At 36.3% G+C, this 23,101-nt stretch overlaps 2 protein-coding genes across 15 annotated transcripts in view; one reads left to right on the plus strand and one right to left on the minus strand.

Annotated features, from left to right (window-relative positions):
* Positions 1-761: 761 nt before the first annotated feature.
* On the minus strand, positions 762-12,887 carry LOC110112201 (putative pentatricopeptide repeat-containing protein At3g49142). 4 transcript variants are annotated; one of them, XM_020844341.2, is made up of 3 exons: positions 10,544-12,887; positions 10,107-10,265; positions 762-1,122 (listed from the first exon to the last, which is right to left on the minus strand). In XM_020844341.2, the coding sequence occupies exon 1, from the start codon at positions 12,744-12,746 to the stop codon at positions 10,743-10,745; it is 2,004 nt and encodes a 667-aa protein (XP_020700000.1). In that variant the 5' UTR covers positions 12,747-12,887; the 3' UTR covers positions 762-1,122; positions 10,107-10,265; positions 10,544-10,742. The 4 variants fall into 4 exon arrangements, with proteins under 4 accessions (XP_020700000.1, XP_020700001.1, XP_020700002.1 ...); XM_020844342.2 differs by having other exon boundaries at positions 1,106-1,227; XM_020844343.2 differs by lacking the exon at positions 762-1,122 and adding an exon at positions 3,348-7,251.
* A 6,070-nt stretch (positions 12,888-18,957) lies between these two features.
* Positions 18,958-23,101, plus strand: part of LOC110112183 (E3 ubiquitin-protein ligase UPL3-like) — a 34,682-nt gene continuing 30,538 nt past the window's right edge. For 7 of the 11 annotated variants that reach the window (XR_002304996.2, XR_002304997.2, XR_002304998.2 and 4 more), the window contains exons 1-5: positions 18,961-20,116; positions 20,504-20,614; positions 20,739-20,855; positions 20,969-21,136; positions 21,216-21,377. Coding sequence is in view for 7 of the 11 variants with exons in the window: in XM_020844310.2 (XP_020699969.1) it covers positions 19,271-20,116; positions 20,504-20,614; positions 20,739-20,855; positions 20,969-21,136; positions 21,216-21,377 (1,404 nt within the window). In the remaining 4 variants the exon portion in view is untranslated. Of the gene's footprint in view, positions 20,117-20,503; positions 20,615-20,738; positions 20,856-20,968; positions 21,137-21,215; positions 21,378-23,101 lie in introns of all 11 variants that reach the window. The other 4 variants (XM_028692877.1, XM_028692876.1, XR_003699986.1 and 1 more) reach the window with 2 other exon arrangements.

Consider the following 23,101-nt stretch of genomic DNA (forward strand, 5'->3'; position numbering starts at 1 on the left):
AATTATTAATTATAAACATTTAATTCAAATGCGAAAATTATTTGAGATAATTTGTTGAAAAAATAAGTAAAGCACTTTACTAATATTGCAAAAAAAAAAAAAAAAAAAAAAAAACTTCTTAGAAGAGTTTTTTTTTTTTTTTATTTAAAAAACAAAGCAAATTTTATAAATTTGGATAGGATAACAGAATGAAAGTTTGGTTGAATCACTTAATTTTTTTTTTTAAACTTAGTGTCTCTGTGTAATGAAGATGTCATGTTAGCTATTTGACACATCCTCACTCTTTAGAGAATGTCACGGTTACTTTTATATTTTGGTGGCTAGTGGCAAGTTATAACTAAATTCACACCAACCTATGTCAGCGGTAGGAATAGGCCAATCATCACAGAGGACATTTTACCGTTGGCCTAACTAAAACTACAAATTATTCGTGCGCTACAGTACAATTCATCGACACAGATAGTAAATCTTGTATGTCGAATTCATAATAACGGCAAATATGATGCCACCCATGTGATCGATGATGAGGTTTGAGAATATATGTTGTTGGAGGCTAGAATGCGCATTGTTACTGTATATGCGAGCGTTCAAATCGAATTAAAAAAAAAAAAAGGGGGGGGGGACAAGAAGAAGTGATCTTCATATTCTGTTATTGGAAGTATTGACAGCAATCAATGGCATTTTATTGGTAAAACTAAGAATTGGCAGTTGAAACTTGATCATGCACATGAGGCTAGCTTATCAGAATTTGGCAAAAAAAAATCTTCTTTGTAAATATTAGAAAGACCCATTGGGATTTTGAAGACAACGAATGTACTCCAATACTAAGAGAACAAAACCCACTCATGATAAGAAAATACTTGAACATTTTCATATAATTTGTGCAATACTTAAATGTTCAATCAAAATTGGAAAGAGAATAATCTGAAGAAAAATTGCGGAGAAGCTATTGCTATAACATAATCATAGTCTCCATAATCATCTGATTGAAGAATTTAAAAAAAAATGCTAAAAGAATTAAAGGTTGTCGTTTCATGTCGTTCAAGTGCATATTTCTATCCACCGCCGGCCTCGGTCCACTCGACTGTGTGCGAACAAGCTTGAAATTCAAATGAATGCTAGCTATGGAAGGGCAAGTTCAAATTGAGTGTCAGTTGGGCTATGCTCTTCAACTTTAATGATGTCAGTAACAGATTCATAGATATAAAAGTTCCAAATCAATTTCACCTATTTCCAATTCAATCAAGACGTCATTGGAAGCATATAATAGAGAACAAATTGACCTCTTAGCTGCAGTTTATATGAAAATCATCATGCAATACTTAGCATGAAAAGCAGAAAACGGATCTTATAATCCATACAAAATATTTGCACACAAGTCAACAGATTATTCAAGAAATAATTATGATATTTGATCAACAAATATTTCATATTCAGATATTAGTTTTCAAGCACCAATTCAAATGGAATACAATTAAATTTAACTGAATGGTGGTTATATATATATATATTCCGTAGGGGAGATGGATGACAGTTAGCTTTATTGATCTTAGTGGAAAAGAATAAATATTTCTCTCTGTTCAAGATAATGCCGGAGGATGCAATTCAGCTTTGAAGGATAAGCGGTTCCAGTAAGTTGGGAAGGATATAATGGCCAAGCAAAGCACGTCGCCACGTTCTTCAGCACAACATAAGGCAACTGTCCGTATAAAAGAAAAGAAAAAAGGATGAACGAGGGGACGCTCTCAGATGCTCGTTTTGCCGTGAAGATTTGGTCTCTCCGAAGCTCTCGTCTTTGCTCGACGATCTTCTGCCCTCGGCTCTCGGCAAATCAAAACAGCAAATTAGCCTTGTCAATTGCACCCCTACTGCCGGTCTTCCACTCACAAGCAACCTGTCCGTCTGCTCTTCTCCAAGAGACAAACATCCGTCCGTCGCCGGCGACCTCGACTCAAGCAAGAACCGTATCTCCGGTTCTCTCCCCTCACCTCCGAGCAGTTCTTTCAAACCCACACTCAAGTTCTGCACTACGCAAGGAGTCCGAGCCAATCAACACTACAGTGTTCGTTTCTTTAAACAGTGAGGAAGGAGGATTTTTAATTATTATTATTAGTGAAATACTATTAATAATAATTAAAGAGAATTATTATACTACATTGAATAATAATAATAATAATAATAATAAATAGAGGGAGAGATCATATGCTCGCAATCTTCAATCATAAGGCTACAACCAGCAAATCAAAGCTTCAGAAGATCAAATCTCTTCACCGTTGATTTGCTCCGATCGAGTCGAGCCACTCCTTATCTCCAGGCGCTGGGGAGGGGACGCCGAAAGGCTGCCGAAATTTCCTCAAAAACCCAAAACTTAGTCAAATTTTTTAAATGCAATTTTTGACAATCTCCGGCAACCAATCATCGTAAAGCAAAGCTTCTGAAGACCAAATCTCATCGCCGTTGATTCGCTCCGGTCGAGTTGAGCCACTCCTTACCTCCTGGCTCCGGGGAGGGGAGGCCGGGAGGCTGCCGAAATTTACACGAATGTTCTGGACTTAGCCAAAATTTTGAAAAATCCAATAGAGCACCAACAACCAATCATCATCAATTGGAGCTTTTGAAGACCCAATCTCCTCGCCGTCGATTTATTTCGGCCGAGTCGAGCCACTCTTTACCTCCCGGCGTCAGGGAGGGGACGCCGATAGGCTGCCGAAATTCCATCAGAAAATTATGGGACTTGCAAATTTAGAGTTCCGATCAACCTATTCTTAATTGATTAAAATTCTCAATCTAAACTCTAACTTAATTGATTTAATTGTTTCTTCAAAAAAAAAATAATTGATTTAATTGATTAATGAATAAATCAACTAATTAATGCATTAGTGCATGCTGCAAGTGTTTCTTCTCTAATGACCACAATAGAGGTTATGGTTGTGGAGCCACCAAAAGATGAGAAAGAAACTGCTTCCTCTATGAGTGGTGGTGACATGAGTGGACTTGATTACTAATATTCACTATCCTTGCAGCAGTTTCACATTAAACTCCACAATATGCATTGGATAAAAGGAACTCTCATTACTTCTCCAAAATTATCCTAATTTTGGCTAGTCTCAAGATATCAATTTTGTTCTGAGGCCAACTATTTATTCATCTGAATTGTTGGGTTCCTTCTGTGGAGACCAAGTATAACTATGAATATCATCTTTAGTTGTGATTATGCTAAAATATTGAATGCACCATTAAAAAAAGTTTTTTTTTTCATTTAAAAAAAGTTTTTTTTTTCATTTTAAAAAAAAGATTTTTTTTTCATTTAAAAAAAAAAGATTTTTTTTTTTCATTAAAAAAAAAAAAAAAAAAAAAAAATGACTCTAATATCATCATTGAGGGAGTAAAGTGTCTAAAGCTATATCCTAGCTAACTTGAATCCTATAGGTTACTTCTAAGAGGAGTAGTAAATCCTATCGGCAAATTCTTTCACTTAATATATATATTTATTAAGTCAAGCAATAAATTCCTAAAACACTATATTGGCTACTTTCAGGGAAAGTCGTAAGTCCAGTCTTTAGGGGTAATAGCTAGGAAACAACCTAACTCTAGACCCCTTAATTGGGCATCTTAGCGTATAGGACTAAGTTGTAAGACCCGTCATTTGGGCTACTTCTAAGTGAAGCAGTAAGACCCGCGCATTAGGGAACTTCTAAATGAACGACCTTAAAACCAAAACTCAAATTCCATTGGACATCTTAGCTTATAGAACTAAGTTGTAAGACCCGGCATTTGGGCTACTTCTAAGCGAAGCAGTAAGACCCGCTTGTTAGGGAACTTCTAAACGAACGACCATAAATCCAAAATTCAAATCCCTACGGGCATTTTAGTCTATCGGACTAAGTTGTAAGACCCGCCATATGGGCTACTTCTAAGCGCAGCAGTAAGACCCGCATGTTAGGAAACTTCTAAGTGAACTAACCTAAACTTAAAACTAAAATTTAACTGGCAACTCCTAATTGGAGCCGTAAGCCCCAAAATTAAACAAATTAATAGACAACTTCTAAGGAAGCCATAAGTCCCTACCCAAATCAAATCACATGGGCAACTCTTAATTGGAGCCGTAAGCCCCAAACTAAATAAATTAGTGGGCAACTTCTAAGGAAGCCTAAATCCCTACCAAATCAAATCATACGGGCAACTCCTAATTAGAGCCGTAAGCCCCAAACTAAATAAATTAATGGACAACTTCTAAGGAAGTCATAAGCCCCAACTCAAATTAAACTAAATTAAAATTCACACATCTCCACTTTAGTCTATTCGGGATCCCTGAGAGGAGCCAACCCATGGCTGCTAATCAGATTCCCTGGACACTACAATCAATGGTTGTTAGTGTTGGTAGATTGAACCCACGGTATGCCCGGGATGACAGAACCATGGGATCTTGATCGGGTGTACCTTCATCCCCACATAACTAAATTTAAATATCTATTGCACATTCTCACACTTCTTGTATAAAGCTAAGTGTATTTCATCCTTAATCGAGAGTGCTCTTCTAATTTGTTATGAGGGTTAATTAACTATGAGGGCTTGCGCTCATAGGAAGTAGAACCCAGATCTAAATAAACCCTGACACTACTCTCAGGGAAAATCTGGTTAAATATTAAACTCAATCTACCTCCAGGAAAATTAAAGAGAACCCTAAGTTCATGAGAGCGAGGTTCGCATCCTCTTATTTAATTTAAAAGATAATTTTTCTAGAGCGAACAGCGAGGCTGAAGAAGTTCTCCTGAGAGAGCCTACCATAACAAGTACAACAACCTTATGTTGTTGGCCCATCAACTCAAGTATAACAGTAAATTATCACATAACGTCGAAGTTTCATTTCTTTGTTAGTGGTCTTTGACAAATAACAACATGTTGTCAAACTATGTCATTATTTCATAAGCCGACTCCAATATCCATTCCTCAACTTGTTATCAGAGCATAATTTTTAACTGCAATGACTGCTGACTTTTGTGTACACCTAAGCTTATGCAAGCGCCCAACTTTTTGAAACAAGATGCTTAGCTATGTGCCGATGTTAGTGAACGATGAGTTGATCGCATATCGCTATATGAGTACAATGAAGATTCTCATTCTTTTAGGCCATACGTGCAAGTGGCTTCACGAGAACAACCGCACCATCTTGAACCTAGGCAAGGAAATGAAGACGATTTGAATGAATACCAAATAATGGATAGTGGCAGTAGTGATTCATCTAGCAATGGACTTGAATTAGACATTCCTAACCCTTCAATTGAAGATAATGATATGGAGATACCCAGGCATGAGTGCATTTGAGAACATGCTAAGGAAAATCACGAAGGCTTGTAAGAAATGTTTGCAAGTAATGAATTCATAGAGAATGTTAATACAACACAAGAATGGGACCAAAATGCAAAAGTATGATGCTCCAGTAGTGGAGAACGCATTAACATTAACTGAATCTACGCATTCCACTAACTTCATGAAGGGTTGATTCTCCATACGAAGGAAGCCTTACAATGTGCAGTAAATGTATGCTCTATTGTCAATAATGTTCAGTATATCAAATGTAGCTCTAATAAGACAACCCACAAAATCATATGTGCTCATCATGACAACCCAAAGAGGTCTTGTGTGTGGCGCCTACATGCAGCACGAAGTAAGAGAGTAGGGGGACGAAGAATATCTAATTATGGCCCACAACACACATGTACACATGCTATAATGATGGACGGTCATCGCAATTGTAAATTCAAATTTGCATGCACATACATTACTCAAATTGTGCGTTAGCAGTTGGACATATAGCCAAGGGAGATAATTGCCCAAATAGAGTCAAAATTTGACATAAAACTTTCGCATGTCAAGGCATGGGATGCACGTCGAAAGGCGATGCAAGCCATATTCTGTACATATGAAAAATCTTATCGCTCCCTTTATCGCTTCATCGAGGCAACCCACATTGATATCCCAAGTAGTGTATACAACATTTAATTGGTTGGTAACTCCCAGTTTAAGAGCATTTTTTGGGCCTTTGGTGCATCTACCGTTGGATGGCAATATTGTTGGCTTGTTCTTAGCTTGGATGGAACTTTCTTGTTGGGGAAGTATCGTGGTACCCTTCTGCCTGCTATTGGGTTGGATGGTAATGGTGGTCTATTCCCACTAGCATTTGCAATTGTTAAAGTGGCGACTAAAGAATCGTGGACTTGGTTCTTATGAATGCTTCACGTTCTTCACCTAATTGTTAGAGAACGGTCATTCCTATGCATAAATATTGGATAAGTATCTCAGGCTTGTTAAGGGATGTCGTGAAGTATTTCCAAGTGCCGCACACAGACACTGTTTTCGTCACCTGCACAAGAACTTCAAGAAGGATGCACGACGTCTAGGAGTTCAAGATAGCAAGGGACTAGCCGCAAAGATGTACAATGCTGGAAACATAGATGATACAAATTACTTTAATTGCATGATGAATGATATAAAGATGACAAAGCAAGAGGCTTTTGATTGGCTAGTTCAGTGTGATGCGGTAAAGTGGACTTTACTTTTTGATGAAGGACATAAATACAGTGTTATGAAAACAAACACCTCAGAATGCTTCAATGGAGTTCTTAAACGTGCTCATAGTCTCCCAATACAAGGCTTAATAACAATCATTTATTATAATCTAGCTGCACTATTCAACAAGCAATCCGCTGAGACGTTGAATTTGATAAATCAAGCTAAGTCAAACTTTGTTCCACGCACTAAGATCCTTAATTGTAAATTGTGCAATCGGTAGAATAATTCACCCAGTGCAGAGAAATTATTATGCGCGAAATCCGGATACGTCCGGACACTAATAAAAATATGACACGTGTACTTGTACACGCTGTGTACAACTGTAAACATTATGTACAAATTACAAAATTATATACATAACACGTACAAACATATACATAATATACACACTATGTACACAATTGTATACAGTGTACAAATTTATACAAACTGTATACAAAGAGATGTGTCACGTTTTTATTGAAATCCGGATGTAACTCTACGTCCAGACTCCGCATGTAATAATTTCTCCCCACGGCAGAGTAAAATCAAGTTATCTCTCAAGTTCAATTAGAGAATTCCTTGAATCTCTTGAAGGTTGACAATATCTCCATCTCATATATTGCAATTATAGTGTTTCCATGCGTTACCAATAAAAGTATTGGCATTAAAACCACGCTAGCATCTAAAAAACTTCACCTGTAGAAGCAACAACAACAACAAAAGTACTAAAAGGCTCAAAAGTGTCTCAAATTTGGTGGAGAACAACATCTTTAAAAGGCAGGCCGCTAATAATGTTAACAGGAAAAACATGTATAATCAAACTCCTAGCTAACTACAAATAGACTAAATTTTTATGGCTTTAGTAGGTAAAGACAAATAACTAAAGAATTGGCAAACAAAATAATAATAATAATAATAACACACACATGAAAATATTTCAAACACTACAAAGAACCTGCGTGGCAATCACATAACTTTCATCATGTATGACACTACTCATTTGGAACCCAACATTTATTTCATACAAATGCTAAATACGAGGAAATAAAATAATAGAATGCATGTTTGTGGAATGTAGTAACCACTAGATGTCTGTTAGGCCGGCCGCCCAAGCCCAACCTGAATCGGTCCCTCCTGGACCGATTCTTTGCTACAGGAGGCGCGCCACTAGGGGGGCGGAAATGGGAAGGGAGGCAGGCCCATATGGGTGGGGCCCAAGCATTAATGCAAGCATTGATGGGAGCTTGGGTTTAGGGGGGAAAATTCAAATGTGAAGGGTTGTTTAGGGATTAGGCATTAAATAATTGTATTGTGCTTTAAGTATTCTCCTTTTGGCTAGGGTTAGGAGGATCTTGAATTTGAACTGAAATTTGGTATCTCTTGTGTTTGCTTTTGGGTCTCTAAGTTTGGGCTAGAGATTTGGAGAGTGGAATCTTCCTCTTGAATTGAAAATTCATTGTATCTAATCATTTCTTTTCAACTTGTAGTGAATATCAAGTGCTGTTTTGTGGATTTTCCTGCAGTTTTTCATCAAAAGCTGCTCAATATTGTTGTTTTTCTCTGATTTCCTACAAGTTTTTTTTATTTTGGTGGCTATTTTTTAACAATGTCCAAGTGCTAAATAATGAAAAAGAGGTAGATTGAGGTCAAAATTTTTCCATTTGCATTTACGTTTCCAAATTTTGTTTTAGATCAAGTTATAATTTAAAAAATTTGATTTTAATTTCAGATTCAAATCCACATGTGAAACTATATGATATACCATGCATGATTATAATTAAATGTTTTGCGTTTATGTTAAAACTTCATTAGAAAGAGCAATGCCATCCTCATGATATTCTTTAAAATTTCATCGTCATGATTTAAAAAATCATTAAAATCTGGCATAGTTTTGAGAGGGTGTAAGCGTGGACTAAACTGTGGGATAGACAATGGTTTATTTGAAAGACCTAGATGAATTTTCTTCATGTTGACAGGCTGATTGCATTGCTTCTAAAGGAAAGATGTAGTCACCTTTGCACTTCCAAAGCATTATGATGAGCTTCATGTATAATCCTTGGTTTAAAGAGCTATACAGTCTTACTTTTAAGATGAGGAACACTCATAAACCAATATGTTATTAGCCATGTTTCTTCATACATATCAGGCTCAAGAATTAAGTTTTTCAAACTAATAATATCATTACCAGTTTGATTTTACTACACAAGATTTAACACCTAAACTATTCAAAACATAAATTTGGTTGGCAAGTACTTTTCTCTTTGTTTAACTTTCACGACAGCCCAATTTCTAATGAGATGATCAACAATATTGTCTATGTGACACTTGAATCCAAACCAAAACCTCTTAACGTCACCTATTAATTTAAGTTGACATATACGATACATTTAATCACTCATGGAATATCAATTAAAATAGTCATAATTATCATATACTGAATTAAAAGAGAAAAAAGATACGGGTCATAACTACCACCAAAGATAGGGTCATCGACCTAAACATTTTATGTTGTTTAAAACTCATCATGACGTCAATCAAAATGAATCCCACAAACTCTTTCATGAGGCTTATTAAAATGTCAACAGTAATGATCATCACTATAATATAATTCTTCAGAAATATCTCGAATTATTATGATCAACATGATCTCTTGATCATGAAGATTCAAATTATTATATGATCCATAGTCTTTATAGTTTCTAATTTGCTCAAAGCCACGAATGATGGTCATCTGGACACATTTGATGGCTAGAGGAGGCCAAAGAGGTGTAATATGATTCTTACAAAAATATGCCTTAGAGGAGTATAATTGGGCAAGCCTTATATTACATTAACTAGATTAGGTGTCTAAAGAAGGTAAAGGCTCTTATAAGGTATATTTCATATGAGGTCATTAGGAAAGTAAGAAACATTATGAGAGGTTTCTTCACTATTTCTTATGCATAGATTTTCCTTAAGGATACCCCCTTCTAATATTCAATGAAGGCTGAGACCCAAAAAGTGATTGGATTCTTAGAGAGACCGCCTAATATGGCTAAACCAAATTGCTTTTAGCTCACACAACTAACTTTAGCATCATAGGCATCTCTAGAGAGTGAATACCCTAATGCTAGGCTGACCTATCTTTTGGTTGATTATGGCTGGGGTGTGATTTCAAGCAAAATGCATGTGTACAACAACATACAAAATATGACGAGTATCTAGCACAAAACGAAATTTTTTTAAAAAAAAATGACATAACAAAATTTCTCCATAAAAAATAACAAGTTATTTGGATTTTATATTAAGGGAATTCATTCATAAGATTGAACCACAAAGAAGAATTCACAACCATAAGAACCTACAGTTATAAAGATTATTTAAGAAGAAAACAATATGAAGTTGATGTTGTTGTTGTTGTTGTTGTAAGAAGAAAACAATAATCAGGATTAAGATTACTAAAGAACTTTTTTTGCGCATAAAAATAGGGTTTTCTTTTGCAGCAATGGAGAGGTTTCATTTATTCCATAGACAAGTAATAATCATCAAACTAAGAAAGTTGAGAAGCCCACCTTTAAATCTTCTTAAACTGAAAGAAATGATGAGGAGCTTCCGTTCATACATACTGAATGACATTTAGCTTGCATTCTTGGACTTAAATGTTCCAAATTTCTCAATTTTTTACTCCAAATGAAGAAGCCAATAAATTCTAGATGTACTTCAAAAAAAAACTGCACAAGAAGAGAGTTCCAGCTAGGTTTTAGGCCTACTGCTAAAAAGGCAAAGGAACAAAGAGCTATTTATATATTGATGCATGCAAAAGATACTAAAGCAATTATTTATAAGGGCTTTGCACAAGCTCAACCACAAAAAAATGGCATTCTAACCTCTGATTCATATATAATGGATGCATTCACTCCCTCTTTATTTATTAGTCAAGGATGGAGTTCAATTGTAATGGAAAAAATAAAACTTTGCTGAAAAGTTGACCATTGGTTAGATATGTCACCTTGTCATCCTTTTAAGTGCTTCTATGCTTTCTCAAAGCACTTCATCGCGCGAATAGGAATAAAGATGATAATCTAGGACTTCAACAGCTGGTGCTCAATAGATGCCCATAGATTCAATTACATACTCTTCAATCCAGAAGTGATGGTACCGCAGATCCATATGACAACTTCAACCAAAAGATTTCAATACCAGAAATATTACCAGTAATCTCCACACGAGCAAGAACCACATTGAAAATGATGAAACCTATTTGTATCTTTAAGGATGATCTCTCGTGCTGTAATTCTTGAAACGAGCTTTGCCGCAAGATGGCAATCCCCGCACATCCGAAGGTTCATTGTGATCCTGATTGGTGTACCAGGAGAACAATTGATAAGAGCAAAAACAATAGCAAGCTTCTCACTGTGCACCAAAAGGTGGCCCTCCTTGTCCTCTTCTTCCACATCATGGAGAGCAGTTTCAGTCTCAGCACTGTACCCAGCCTCCTTCAACCTTCTCATCAATACATCTAGCTCTGCATATATCTCTTTTGACTGGCTGTGGGACGTATCTCCTATATAAAAGGTGTGAATCTTATTCCCAAGTTCCACATTGCTTCGTCCTGGTAACTTTTTTATCCCCTTGCATACCATAACACCTCTCACCAAAGCAACATCCTTCCATCTTCCAGCTCTAGCATAAATGTTAGATAGTAACACATAGTAACCAGCTTGCTTTGGAACCAATCTGAACAAATGGTCAGCAGCAACCAAACCAATAGACATGTTAGAGTGAACTCGGCAAGCAGCCAAAAGAGCTCCCCATACCCTCTCATTAGGATCCATTGGCATCTTTCTAACAAGATCGTAAGCTTCATCCACTTGACCTGCACGCCCGAGAAGGTCAACCATGCAGGCATAATGCTCCATTCTTGGTACCAAGTTATAAAGGCTGGTCATGCAGTTAAAGTAGTATTTTCCTGCATCGAGAAGCCCTGAGTAGCTGCAGGCTGAAAGAACTGAAACATAAGCTATGTGATCAGGCACATAGCCCAACTCCTGCATTTGTTCAAATAGAACAATTGCTTCTCGGCCATGCCCGTGCATACCATAGGCTGAGATGATCGTTGTCCAGGACGCAACGTCTTTTCTTCTCATAGTACTAAAAACTTCTTGTGCCTCTTGCAGGCACCCACAAGTAGCATACATGTCCATTAGAGCATTCTCCAAAGTCAAATTTGGGCACATATTCTTTTTATTGATGAATTCATGAAGTTGCTTGCCTAGTGTCAGGTCCATCAGATCACGGCAAGCCGTAAGAACACTTGCAATTGTGGCCTCATCTGGTTCAGTTCCTACTTTCTTCATTTCCCCAAAAAGCTCCATGGCTTCAGCAGCCATAGAATTCTTAACATAAATTGCAATCATGGCATTCCAAGATATCAAATTTCTTCCTTTAATTTCCTCGAACATGCTCTTTACAAACTCAATGTCGTCAGGTTTTGAGTTCGACATGGCAAGTGAAATGCTTGCCATGGTACCGGCATCAACACTCGACCTCTTAAGTAGAACCATCTCCCTGCAGATCTGCAGTGCACGCTCATTCAGACCTCTCTGCGCGTGTCCAGAAATGATTGCATTCCAAGACACCACATCCCGCTTAGGCATTCCATCAAACACCTGTTGTGCATCAGCACAGCATCCGCACATCGCGTACAACGAAATGAGAGCGTTCCCAACAAACAAATTTGAGTCGAGACCAAGCTTTGTAGCAGCTCCATGAATCTGGACGCCACCACAGAGCTTTTCGGAGCAGGAGCACGCCTTCAGCACGCATGGATAGGTATAGTTGTCGGGTTTCACGCCATGGAATCGCTCCATCTCAGAGAAAAGCAGCAGAGCGTCCCCATAAAGCCCATGGCCAACGTAGCTACGTATCATAACGTTGAAGAATACCACGTTTCTCTCGGGACTTTCGTCGAACACGTGTCGAGCGCTGGTAGTGTCGCCGCAAGTCGCGTAAGCTCGCATTAACTTGACCGCGACGGAGGGATTGGAAGTGAGGTGGCGGCGGCCAACGACTTCGGCATGGAGGTTCTGGAGTGCGAAAAGGTTTCGGCATTCGTCCACAGATCGGAGCAAGGCTTCGTCCGAGATTTGTCGAGCATTGGTGATGCACCGAAAAAACACGTTGATGGAGAAGATCCAATTTGGGAATTTCATCAACTTCCCTGCAGTGATAGGTTTTTTGTCAGTTTAGAATGGAACATCTTTTTTTCTTTTTTTTAAATGACCATTCTTGCAATAAAATATGACATCTAAAACGTAAAATTAAAAAATTATTCTTTATGCCAGGAGAATATTTGTTTCAATATATTCACAATAAATTTATTTAGAAAAATATATTTAAAAGTTCATTTGAGAATCACTCTTATAATAGCTGATACATCGTCTGATACATCGTCAAAAAATTATCTTGATCGGACTCGAATCTCGATGCAAAATCAATTCGAAAATTTCAAAAATTAATTCCGGGAGCCTCCCAAGGAAGGGTCTCATTTGTAATCGACTACAAATACTAGTGGATTCATTCAAACTGGGCCTGGCCCCGTGGTTTTTCCCCCTTTCAGGGGTTTTCCACGTAAAAAAACTCTGGTGTCTCTTATGAATGCTACACCATCTCACTTATCTGCTTGTGTGCTGGATCTTCGTACAATGTTAAGACGTTAAACTAAATATTTCTCTACCGCCGCGAATATTCTAGCACATAACAAGAGCAATATAAGATTCATTCCTTAGTGATAATATAAATGTTAGAAAAAGATAATTACCCAAATAGTTCTCTTTCAAGCACAATTGTCAATTTTCAAATAATCTCTCTTTGACATCGAGTGATTCCTTAATCTTAAAACTTTTCTATGAAATCCTTCAAGTGAAAAAATGGTTATTGTTCATTATATTTTTGTTTTGTAAATTTGAATTCGGTCGTCGCCCCTTCTATCACCCCTTCTATCACCAGTAACTTATTATATAATAGAAAAAAAATGAATGGCGAATCTTGTGTTTACAAACAAATAAAATTTGAGCCTCATATTACCTCGTCAAACTCTAAGAAGGCAACGATCAATTCCTTGTAACTTTTATTTTAAAAGGTTAATGAGGAGCTTGTTGGTTGATTCTACTTTGTTGTTTATTTAAGGGTGATGTATAAACATGAATTTGAGCTTGAACTCATTGTTGGTGCAGAACTTGGCAAGCTTCATACTCAATAATTGTGGTTAGTTATTTGTATGTCTCATACTTAAATAACTAACATCATTATCAATATCTTTATCCCATAATCATCCACTATGCATATTAGATTTTAGAGGTGGCCCCTATAAGTTCAAGTAGTGACTTCCACCACATAACACTTTATCCCTTACAAGATTCAAAAGGTGGCTCCCATAATGTAGCACATTGTCTTGTATGACATTTAGCTCTCATCTTTCGACTGATGCATTGATCTGACACAATTTATAATAGTTCAAACTCTTAATTATTGAGATATTGTCAATTTTGATCTAAGGACCTCATGATTTTGTCATATAGGTGTAACTTTCAATGAGGTCACACATCCCAATATTTTTCCATGATGAGCACACTTAACTGTGAAATTTCTTAAATGAAATTTCAACCATTACACCAAAAGGCACTTTAATGTTTAAGAGCATGCTTCTTTTACTTATGGGCTATTTGATTGTCTAAAAAAAGAATTTAGTATAAAAGAAATACAGTGTAAAAGAAATACTTTGGAGTTATTTGGATAAATATAAAATATATGCATGAATTTACTTTTCCTTGCTTGGTTTGAAGTAAAAGTGAATACAATATGAAATGCAAGAAATTTGTAGCTAGGGTGACCGGTTGTGGTCGGAGGCAATGGTTGGTGGTGGTGGTCGGCGATGGTGCTTGGCGGCAATGGTGGCCAGTGGTGGTGATACCCAATGTGTGCGGTGGTGGGCGTTTGTAGAGGTGGTCGGCAGTGGTGTATTTGGAAATCATCCAATATATGAGAAATTATATATGCACTAAAAACACACTACCTCAAGTATTTGGAATACACTCATTTTACATTCCCATTTTACTTTACTTCAAAACAAACATAAAGTTTTCTAAAACCACTGCATTTGTATTACTTTACACCTAAATGCAGAGCAGTCAAATAACCTCTTAAGATGTTTCACAATCTCTCCTACATTGAAAAATGTCGCTCTCAACATTTTCACTGACAAAGGATAGGTATAGTTGTCGGGTTTCACGCCATGGAATCGCTCCATCTCAGAGAAAAGCAGCAGAGCGTCCCCATAAAGCCCATGGCCAACGTAGCTACGTATCATAACGTTGAAGAATACCACGTTTCTCTCGGGACTTTCGTCGAACACGTGTCGAGCGCTGGTAGTGTCGCCGCAAGTCGCGTAAGCTCGCATTAACTTGACCGCGACGGAGGGATTGGAAGTGAGGTGGCGGCGGCCAACGACTTCGGCATGGAGGTTCTGGAGTGCGAAAAGGTTTCGGCAATCGTCCACAGATCGGAGTAAGGCTTCGTCTGAGATTTGTCGAGCATTGGTGATGCACCGAAAAAACACGTTGATGGAAAAGATCCAATTTGGGAATTTCATCAACTTCCCTGTTGTGATTCAAAGATCCAATTTGGGAATTTTTTTTCTTTTTTTTAATGACCATTCTTCCAATAAAATATGACATCTAAAACGTAAAATAAAAAAATTCTACTTTATGCCAGGAGAATATTTGTTTCAATATATTCACAATAAATTTATTTAGAAAAATATATTTAAAAGTTCATTTGAGAATCACTCTTATAATAGCAATATAAGATACATTCCTTAGTGATAATGTAAATGTTAGAAAAAGATAATTGCCCAAATAATTCTCTTTGAATCACAATTGTCATTTTTCAAATAATCTCTCTTTGAACTCGAGTGATTCCTTAATTGTAAAACTTTTTTATGAACCCCTTCAAGTAAAAAAATGATTATTGTTCATTATATTTTTGTTAAGTAAATTTGAATGCGGTCATCACCCTTTCTATCATCTGTAACTTATTATATGGTAGAAAAAAACGAATGGCGAATCTTATGTTTACAAACAAATAAAATTTGAGCCTCATATTACCTTGTCAAACTCTGAGAAGACAACGATCAATTTCTTGTAACTTTTATTTTAAAAGGTTAATGAGGAGCTTGTTGGTTGATTCTTCTTCGTTGTTTATTTAAGGGTGATGTATCAACAGGAATTTGAGCTTGACCTCATTGTTGGTGCATAACTTGGCAAGCTTCATACTCAATAATTGTGGTCAATTATCTATATGTCTCATACTTAAGTAACTAACATTATTGTCAATGTCTTTATCCCAGAATCATCCACTATGCAGATAAGATTCTAAATGTGGCCCCTATAAGTTCAAGCAGTGACTTCCAACATATAACATTTTATCCCATACAAGATTCAAAATGTGGCTCCCATAATGTAGCACATTGTCTTGTATGACATTTAGCTCTCATCTTTCGACTGATGCATTGATCTGACACAATTTATAATAGTTCAAATTCTTAGCTATTGAGATATTGTCAATTTTGACCTAAGGACCTCATGATTTTGTCCTATATGTGTAACTTTCAATGAGGTCACACGTCCCAATATTTTTCCATGATTAGCACACTTAACTGTGAAATTTCTTAAATGAAATTTCAACCATTACACTAAAAGGCACTTTAATGTTTAAGAGCATGCTTCTTTTACTTATGGGCTATTTGATTGTCTAAAAAAAGAATTTAGTATAAAAGAAATATAGTGTAAAAGAATTGTTGTGCAAAAGAAATACTTTGGAGTTGTTTGGATAAATGTAAAATATATGCATGAATTTACTTTTCTTTGCTTGGTTTGAAGTAAAAGTGAATACAATGTAAAATGCAAGAAGTTTGTAGCTAGGGTGGCCGGTTGCGGTCGGAGGCAATGGTTGGTGGTGGTCGGTGATGGTGCTTAGCGGCAATGGTGGCCCGTGGTGGTGATATCCAATGTGTGTGGTGGCGGGCGGTTGTAGAGGTGGTATCGGCGGTGGAAATAGCTGTGCATTTGTAGTGTATTTGGAAATCACCCAAATATGAGAAATTATATGTACACTAAAAATACACTATCTCGGGTATTTGGAATACACTCATTTTACATTCCCATTTTACTTTACTTCAAAACAAACATAAAAATTTCTAAAACCATTGTATTTGTATTACTTTACACCTAAATGCAGGCAGTCAAATAACCTCTTAAGAGGTTTCACAATCTCTCCTACATTGAAAAATGTCGCTCTCAACATTTTCATAGACAAAATAGGTCAATAAGAATAAATTTAATTTGTAAATCCGTCAAAGTAACTCAGTACAAAGTTGGAGTGAGGTTGACAGAGATCCTTATGTATTCTTTTTTTTTTTAAATAAAGTTTCCCTTATTCTTTTGTATTCAAGAGTTTGTGATAAAGCAAAAATTATACTGATCTTCTGGCTATTTTATATTGATTTTTGGGATAATAAAAATAATGTAATATTTTGAAGTATATAATTATTAGTTGATTTCAATGGATATAGATTTATTTTTGTGATAAATTATAGAAATTCCGATATATTATTTATTAAAATGATAAATATACAATTCTTCTAAATTTGATTTTGGGGCATTATAACTGCGCTCCTAGAGAATCTTTTAGATTCTCCCATAATATCCTCACATGAGATTTGACGTTGCGATAAAGTCACCCCAACATTGTAGTGCTCACTCAAATCCTTTTTTCCACCAAAACCCAAAAGATCAATACCGGGAACTCCCCAACCTCGGCACCACAACATTCGCAGAGCATTTGTCTAAACATGGAATTTGGGTTATTACAACTTTGGCAACTTCAATTGTTAAATGAGTTGAAAATTAGAGACAAATGATGGGTCTGATGAGTAGGTTTAACGAGAGGACCTCATAAGTCCTTGCTAAGCTCTAAGGACAAGTTCTTGGGTATTTACACCTCATTTGCTTTATGTGCTATATTTCTTGTAGCGCTTGGTTTTTTATCATTGGTACCAGTTTACGCTCATTATACTTTTTTTAAGATGTTGCATTGAAATTTATTTGTGGATGATGCATGCATCTTACTTCCAAGACATACAAGATTTGTTTGAGAATAATAGGTAAAAGAGAAAAAGAAATAAATTGTCAGAGTTAGAAAAATAGATTTCAATGATTGTATCATTGAATCCAAGTGCTCCCAAACAACTCTCTCTTTTAAAATTACCCTATGACCATTAATTTATAGAGTTATGGAGCTACATGAGAAGCTATATAAAAGTCATATTCACTTACACAGGATGTGTAGCTCAAATTATATATCACTGGGAAAATATAGAAACATACATGCGTAATTGACATGTGGACTGTTAATGGTCAAGTGGGCCCGCCAAGTTATGAGTGTCAAGTGTAGTATGTACAGCTATGAGTGATGAGGGTAGTCCCATTGAGTGGCAAGTGGTGAGTGTAATCGTGCTTAATGAGTGCACATTGGCCTTCGACAGGTGCATTTTTAATCTTTGTTGTATCAAGGCAAATCAAGCTTGAGGTTGCTCGCATATTAAAATATATAAAAAAAGAATGTATCATAAATCTTAATAATTTGTATTGAAGACAAGTGCTCTATATTTATTTTACAAACAAATATATAAGTCTAAAATATTTATAAAACACATTATTTATTTTGCTTTTAAAATATGGCTTAATTCAAAGTAGAGCGCTAAAAAATCCCATATTTGCATCTTAAATGCGGACATTTTCAAAATTTCAAACCAAAAAGCATAAAATATAAATCTTGATATTTTTTTTACATATTAAAGAATTCTAACGTGAAATCAGCGGGAGTAATTTTTTCTCAACGAGACGCATGAACGATCCCAAATCTTGATATGATTCGGTTCGTAAATTAATTCAAAGTATTTTTTTTTTCTTCTCAAAAAAAAAAATTAATAATTTGTATTGAAGACAAGTGCTCTATATTTATTTTACAAACAAATATATAAGTCTAAAATATTTATAAAACACATTATCTATTTTGCTTTTAAAATATGGCTTAATTCAAAGTAGAGCGCTCAAAAATCCCATATTTGCATTTTAAATGTGGACATTTTCAAAATTTCAAACCAAAAAGCATAAAATATAAATTTTGATATTTTTTTTTTTTACATATTAAAGAATTCTAACGTGAAATCAGCGGGAGTAATTTTTTCTCTAAGCCAACGAGACGCATGAACGATCCCAAATCTTGATATGATTCGGTTCGTAAATTACCTCGTCGGAGAATTTATTCTTATTTATTACTTTAATATTTACTTGTACATATTTATAAAACCAAACTCACCGCCTCCATCGCCACCTTTCCCGATCCGCACGCTTAACTCCGTCTACATCCCTGGTTCTATTTCCTTCCTCTCCAACTCCTTTAATCCCTCCGATAACCGATCCTCTTTTCGTCTCCCCAAGTCGCTATTTTCTTCTTTAGTCGAGAAAGCCTATCAGGGTCTTCTACCCACTCAGTCAATCTCGCCTATTTCATCAAGTCTCCTACCAGAAAGCTTCAAAATTTCCGTGGATCGGACATGCCCCAGGCGGACGTTGCCTGAACGCCGCCGTCTGAGGCGAGGGCGGCTCCTTCGTGTATGGAAACGCGGAGCCGGAAGCGGGCGGAGGCCTCCTCTTTTAATCCCCCTGCAACCCGTGCCTCGAAGCGCCCCCGTTCTTCCTCGGCCGCCTCTTCTAATAACCCAGTTGCATCCCGTACCCGCCAAGCCGCCACCAGTGCTGCCGCTTCTGCTATGGATTCTGATTATGCCTCCGGTGGTAGTCGCCGGGAGCGCCGCAGCTTCGGCAGGAACAGTGGGAGGGACAGGGATCCACCTTCGGACAAGGGTAAGGAGAGGGAGCCACCCGAGGGTTCTTCTCGTCTTCGCGAAAGGGAGAGGGAGAGAGAGATAGATAGAGAAGCTGAGAGAATCCTAGGGATCAGCTTCGACAGTGGCGGTGCAGATGATGACAACGATAGCGAAGGTGGCGTGGGTATCCTCCACCATAACTTCAGCTCTGCGAGCAGTGCTCTTCAAGGACTTCTGCGGAAACTAGGTGCGGGATTGGATGATCTTTTGCCCTCATCCGCCTTGTCAGGTTCCTCCTCACACCAGAGCAGCAGACTCAAGAAAATACTGTCTGGCTTAAGAGCTGACGGGGAGGAGGGTCGGCAGGTGGAGGCACTAACGCAGCTTTGCGAATTGTTGTCGATTGGGACTGAGGATTCTCTGGGTTCGTTTTCGGTAGACTCTTTCGTGCCCGTCTTGGTTGGGCTTCTCAACCATGAGAGCAATCCCGATGTGATGCTGCTCGCTGCAAGGGCACTTACTCATCTGTGTGATGTTTTGCCTTCTTCCTGTGCTGCCGTTGTGCATTACGGTGCCGTTCCATGCTTCTGCGCTCGACTTCTGACGATCGAATACATGGACTTGGCGGAGCAGGTATCCTTTTTGTTTTTCTGGTGCTCTCTCTTGCTACCTGGTTTACATCTGAATTTATTTCCTTACGCTTCTCCTTTGCTTTTATATTAGGTTTTAGCTTTGACTAATAGAACGCTAATGCATTTTGTTTGATTAGCGTTTTGTTTGATTGTGATTGTGGTGTTCTATATCATCTTTAAAATTTCCCATTTTTTAATGAATAATGAGTTTTTTTACTTATAGAACGCGTTGATAACTAATTGCCTTACCTTGTAACAATTAAAGAGCAGTAATCCTATATATATGTGTGCATTTGTTTCGCTCTCTTTATCCAAACTGTAATGCCTTAGTGGTAATGTGTTGTTCATTGTAATAACTTACAAATGAGTTTAATTTGTTCATCTTTAGTCTCTTCAAGCTCTCAAGAAGATTTCACAAGAGCACCCAACTGCTTGTCTGAGGGCCGGGGCACTTATGGCAGTTCTTTCTTATCTTGACTTCTTCTCTACCGGAGTTCAGGTAAAAAGGATATGCACTTTCTAGTTTGTCTATCTAATAGTTAGAATCTTGCTTTCTAAACTCAATTTCTTAATAACTCATTTGTTTTTAACAATTACTTGTTCTTCTTAATGATGCTCATTAGAGGGTGGCATTATGTACTGCTGCCAACATGTGCAAGAAGCTTCCGTCGGATGCATCTGACTTTGTAATGGAAGCAATTCCATTGCTAACAAACCTTCTTCATTATCATGATGCGAAGGTATTGAATATCCTGAATCCTAAATGGAAGAAGTTATTTACATTAGCTGCTTTTTGTTGATCTCTCACTCTGCCCAACATTTTTAATTCTAAGTACTGCTAAATTTATTCCAGGTGCTTGAGTATGCCTCTGTTTGCCTAACAAGAATAGCTGAGGCATTTGCATCATCTCCTGATAAATTAGATGAGCTATGCCATCTTGGGTTGGTTGCTCAAGCTGCTGGGCTTATATCTTTGAGTAACTCAGGAGGACAGGCTTCTCTTAGCTCGTCAACATACACGGTATCTTTATGTGAAGGCTTTGTTGTGCTTTATTTCGTGCTTCTCTTTCCTTACGGATTTTGCCATTTTAATTATCAAGGGATTGATACGCCTCCTATCAACCTGTGTCAGTGGATCACCATTAGCAGCTAGAACTCTTCTCCTCCTTGGTATCAGTGGAACCCTTAAAGATATTTTGTCAGGTTCTGGTCTTGTTGCTAATGTTTCAGTTCATCCTGCTTTAGCGAGACCACCTGAACAGGTATTTGATTGGTACTTCCCCCCCTCCCCCCTCTTTACCGTTTGGCTTTGTAATGGAGTTTTTAGCATGGTTCTTTAGATACAATTTGCCATCTTTATACTAGCATCTTTTATAATAAAGCACTATAATGGATATTACCCCTGGTTATTTGATTCCCTAGTACTTGGATGGGTGTTTGGTTGTTGATTGTGCAGTTTTTCTGATGTAAAGCTGTTTGAGTTTAATTGCTTCTTGCTTTTCGAAGTTTTTCAAAAGTTTTCTTGTTTTTATTTTTAGAGTCAATGAAGACGCCTTCAACAACAGATCGAAGAGCTTAGGCTTATTCTATATGTTACAAGGTTTTGTTATATTGAATAAGTATTTATACTTATAGTTGTTGTCTTTACTTGTCAATAGTGCATGTGATCTTGGAATACTAAGTCAGGATCAGGCAGTTAGGTGGAGTTTTTAAATTACATCTACTAACTCTAAACATTGTTTAGATATCATTATTCAATACAACAAAAGAGATCAAATACAAAAATAAAAATAAAAAATGCTGTGACCATATAGAGTTTATTCTAAATTCAAAGTTTAACGCTTCTAATACAATTCCCGTTCTCTTGTAGTGTTACATTTATGATATATAGATTCTCTTATTCCACTTATTTTGTTCTCAAGATTTTGTCATGAAAATATTAATTAAAACAATGATGAGTTATCAGTGTAACTAAATGGATACATCATATCTCTAAAGCTACAATAATTTAAAAGAATTTCAAAGACAACTCATACTCTTGCTTAAGTAAATAAATCAACATAAAATCCTTTGACAATTAATTTTAGTCAGATATGACCATATAATAGATTGGGTAACATTCTTTTGTACAGTAATAACATGCATAAGAAAGAACAATATCATATCTTCTCATATCTATCTCATTTTATATATAATACATATATCATAGGAGCGTCGTCTAACTTGTACCATTTAAGATACTTTGATATCAATATCCTTTTTCATTTTAAATGCAAGTATCTTACTGTCACCACCTAGTTCCACTCCATCAGTCAGTATGTACATACAAACATTTATATATGATCATTCTAACTATATTCTACATATCATTACATATATTTTTTATAATAGACATGTTTGACATAAAATACAAGAGTGAAGCATAATAGAAAATTTATATCATTCATTTCAATATGACTAATTTTTGGTATAATAGAGATAAATCATTATAAATTTTCAATGATAATTATTTGAATGAGCATTAATAACAATTGATGAATTTGATTTAGAAGAAACAACATCATCACTATAATTTGGAAATAAAAGTTTTCACGTTCACCTTAGAAGTTCTGCTTCGTCAATTAGTCCGTGTATTTTAGCTTAGTTCCTATAATATAAGATTTTCACAGTTATTTTTATAAAATTAAATTATAGATTTATCATATTTCTCTTCTATTATCATTTAGAAACATTTCATTTTGTTTAAGTATTAAATTATATTTAATAAATCTAATTTATTTCTTCAAACAACCTCAGAATTATATTTTTGACAATACATACTTATAATTTTTTATAATCATATAATCGATTTATTTTAACAATATTCATATAAATTTTGCTCTCATTTTTTAATTATACTTTTTTTTTGCACTTATAAAATCATCTTTAATACACACACATGCACGCACAATAAAAAAAGAAGCCTCATAGTTACAAACAAATTTTC

The sequence above is a fragment of the Dendrobium catenatum genome, unplaced genomic scaffold (assembly GCF_001605985.2).
Source record: "Dendrobium catenatum unplaced genomic scaffold, ASM160598v2 fragScaff_scaffold_178, whole genome shotgun sequence".
In the NCBI taxonomy this organism is placed as follows: domain Eukaryota; kingdom Viridiplantae; phylum Streptophyta; class Magnoliopsida; order Asparagales; family Orchidaceae; genus Dendrobium; species Dendrobium catenatum.

Excerpts from the sequence above, each read along its gene's own strand:
- LOC110112201 (XM_020844341.2), bottom strand. The coding sequence starts at position 12,746 with ATGAAATTCCCAAATTGGATCTTCTCCATCAACGTGTTTTTTCGGTGC.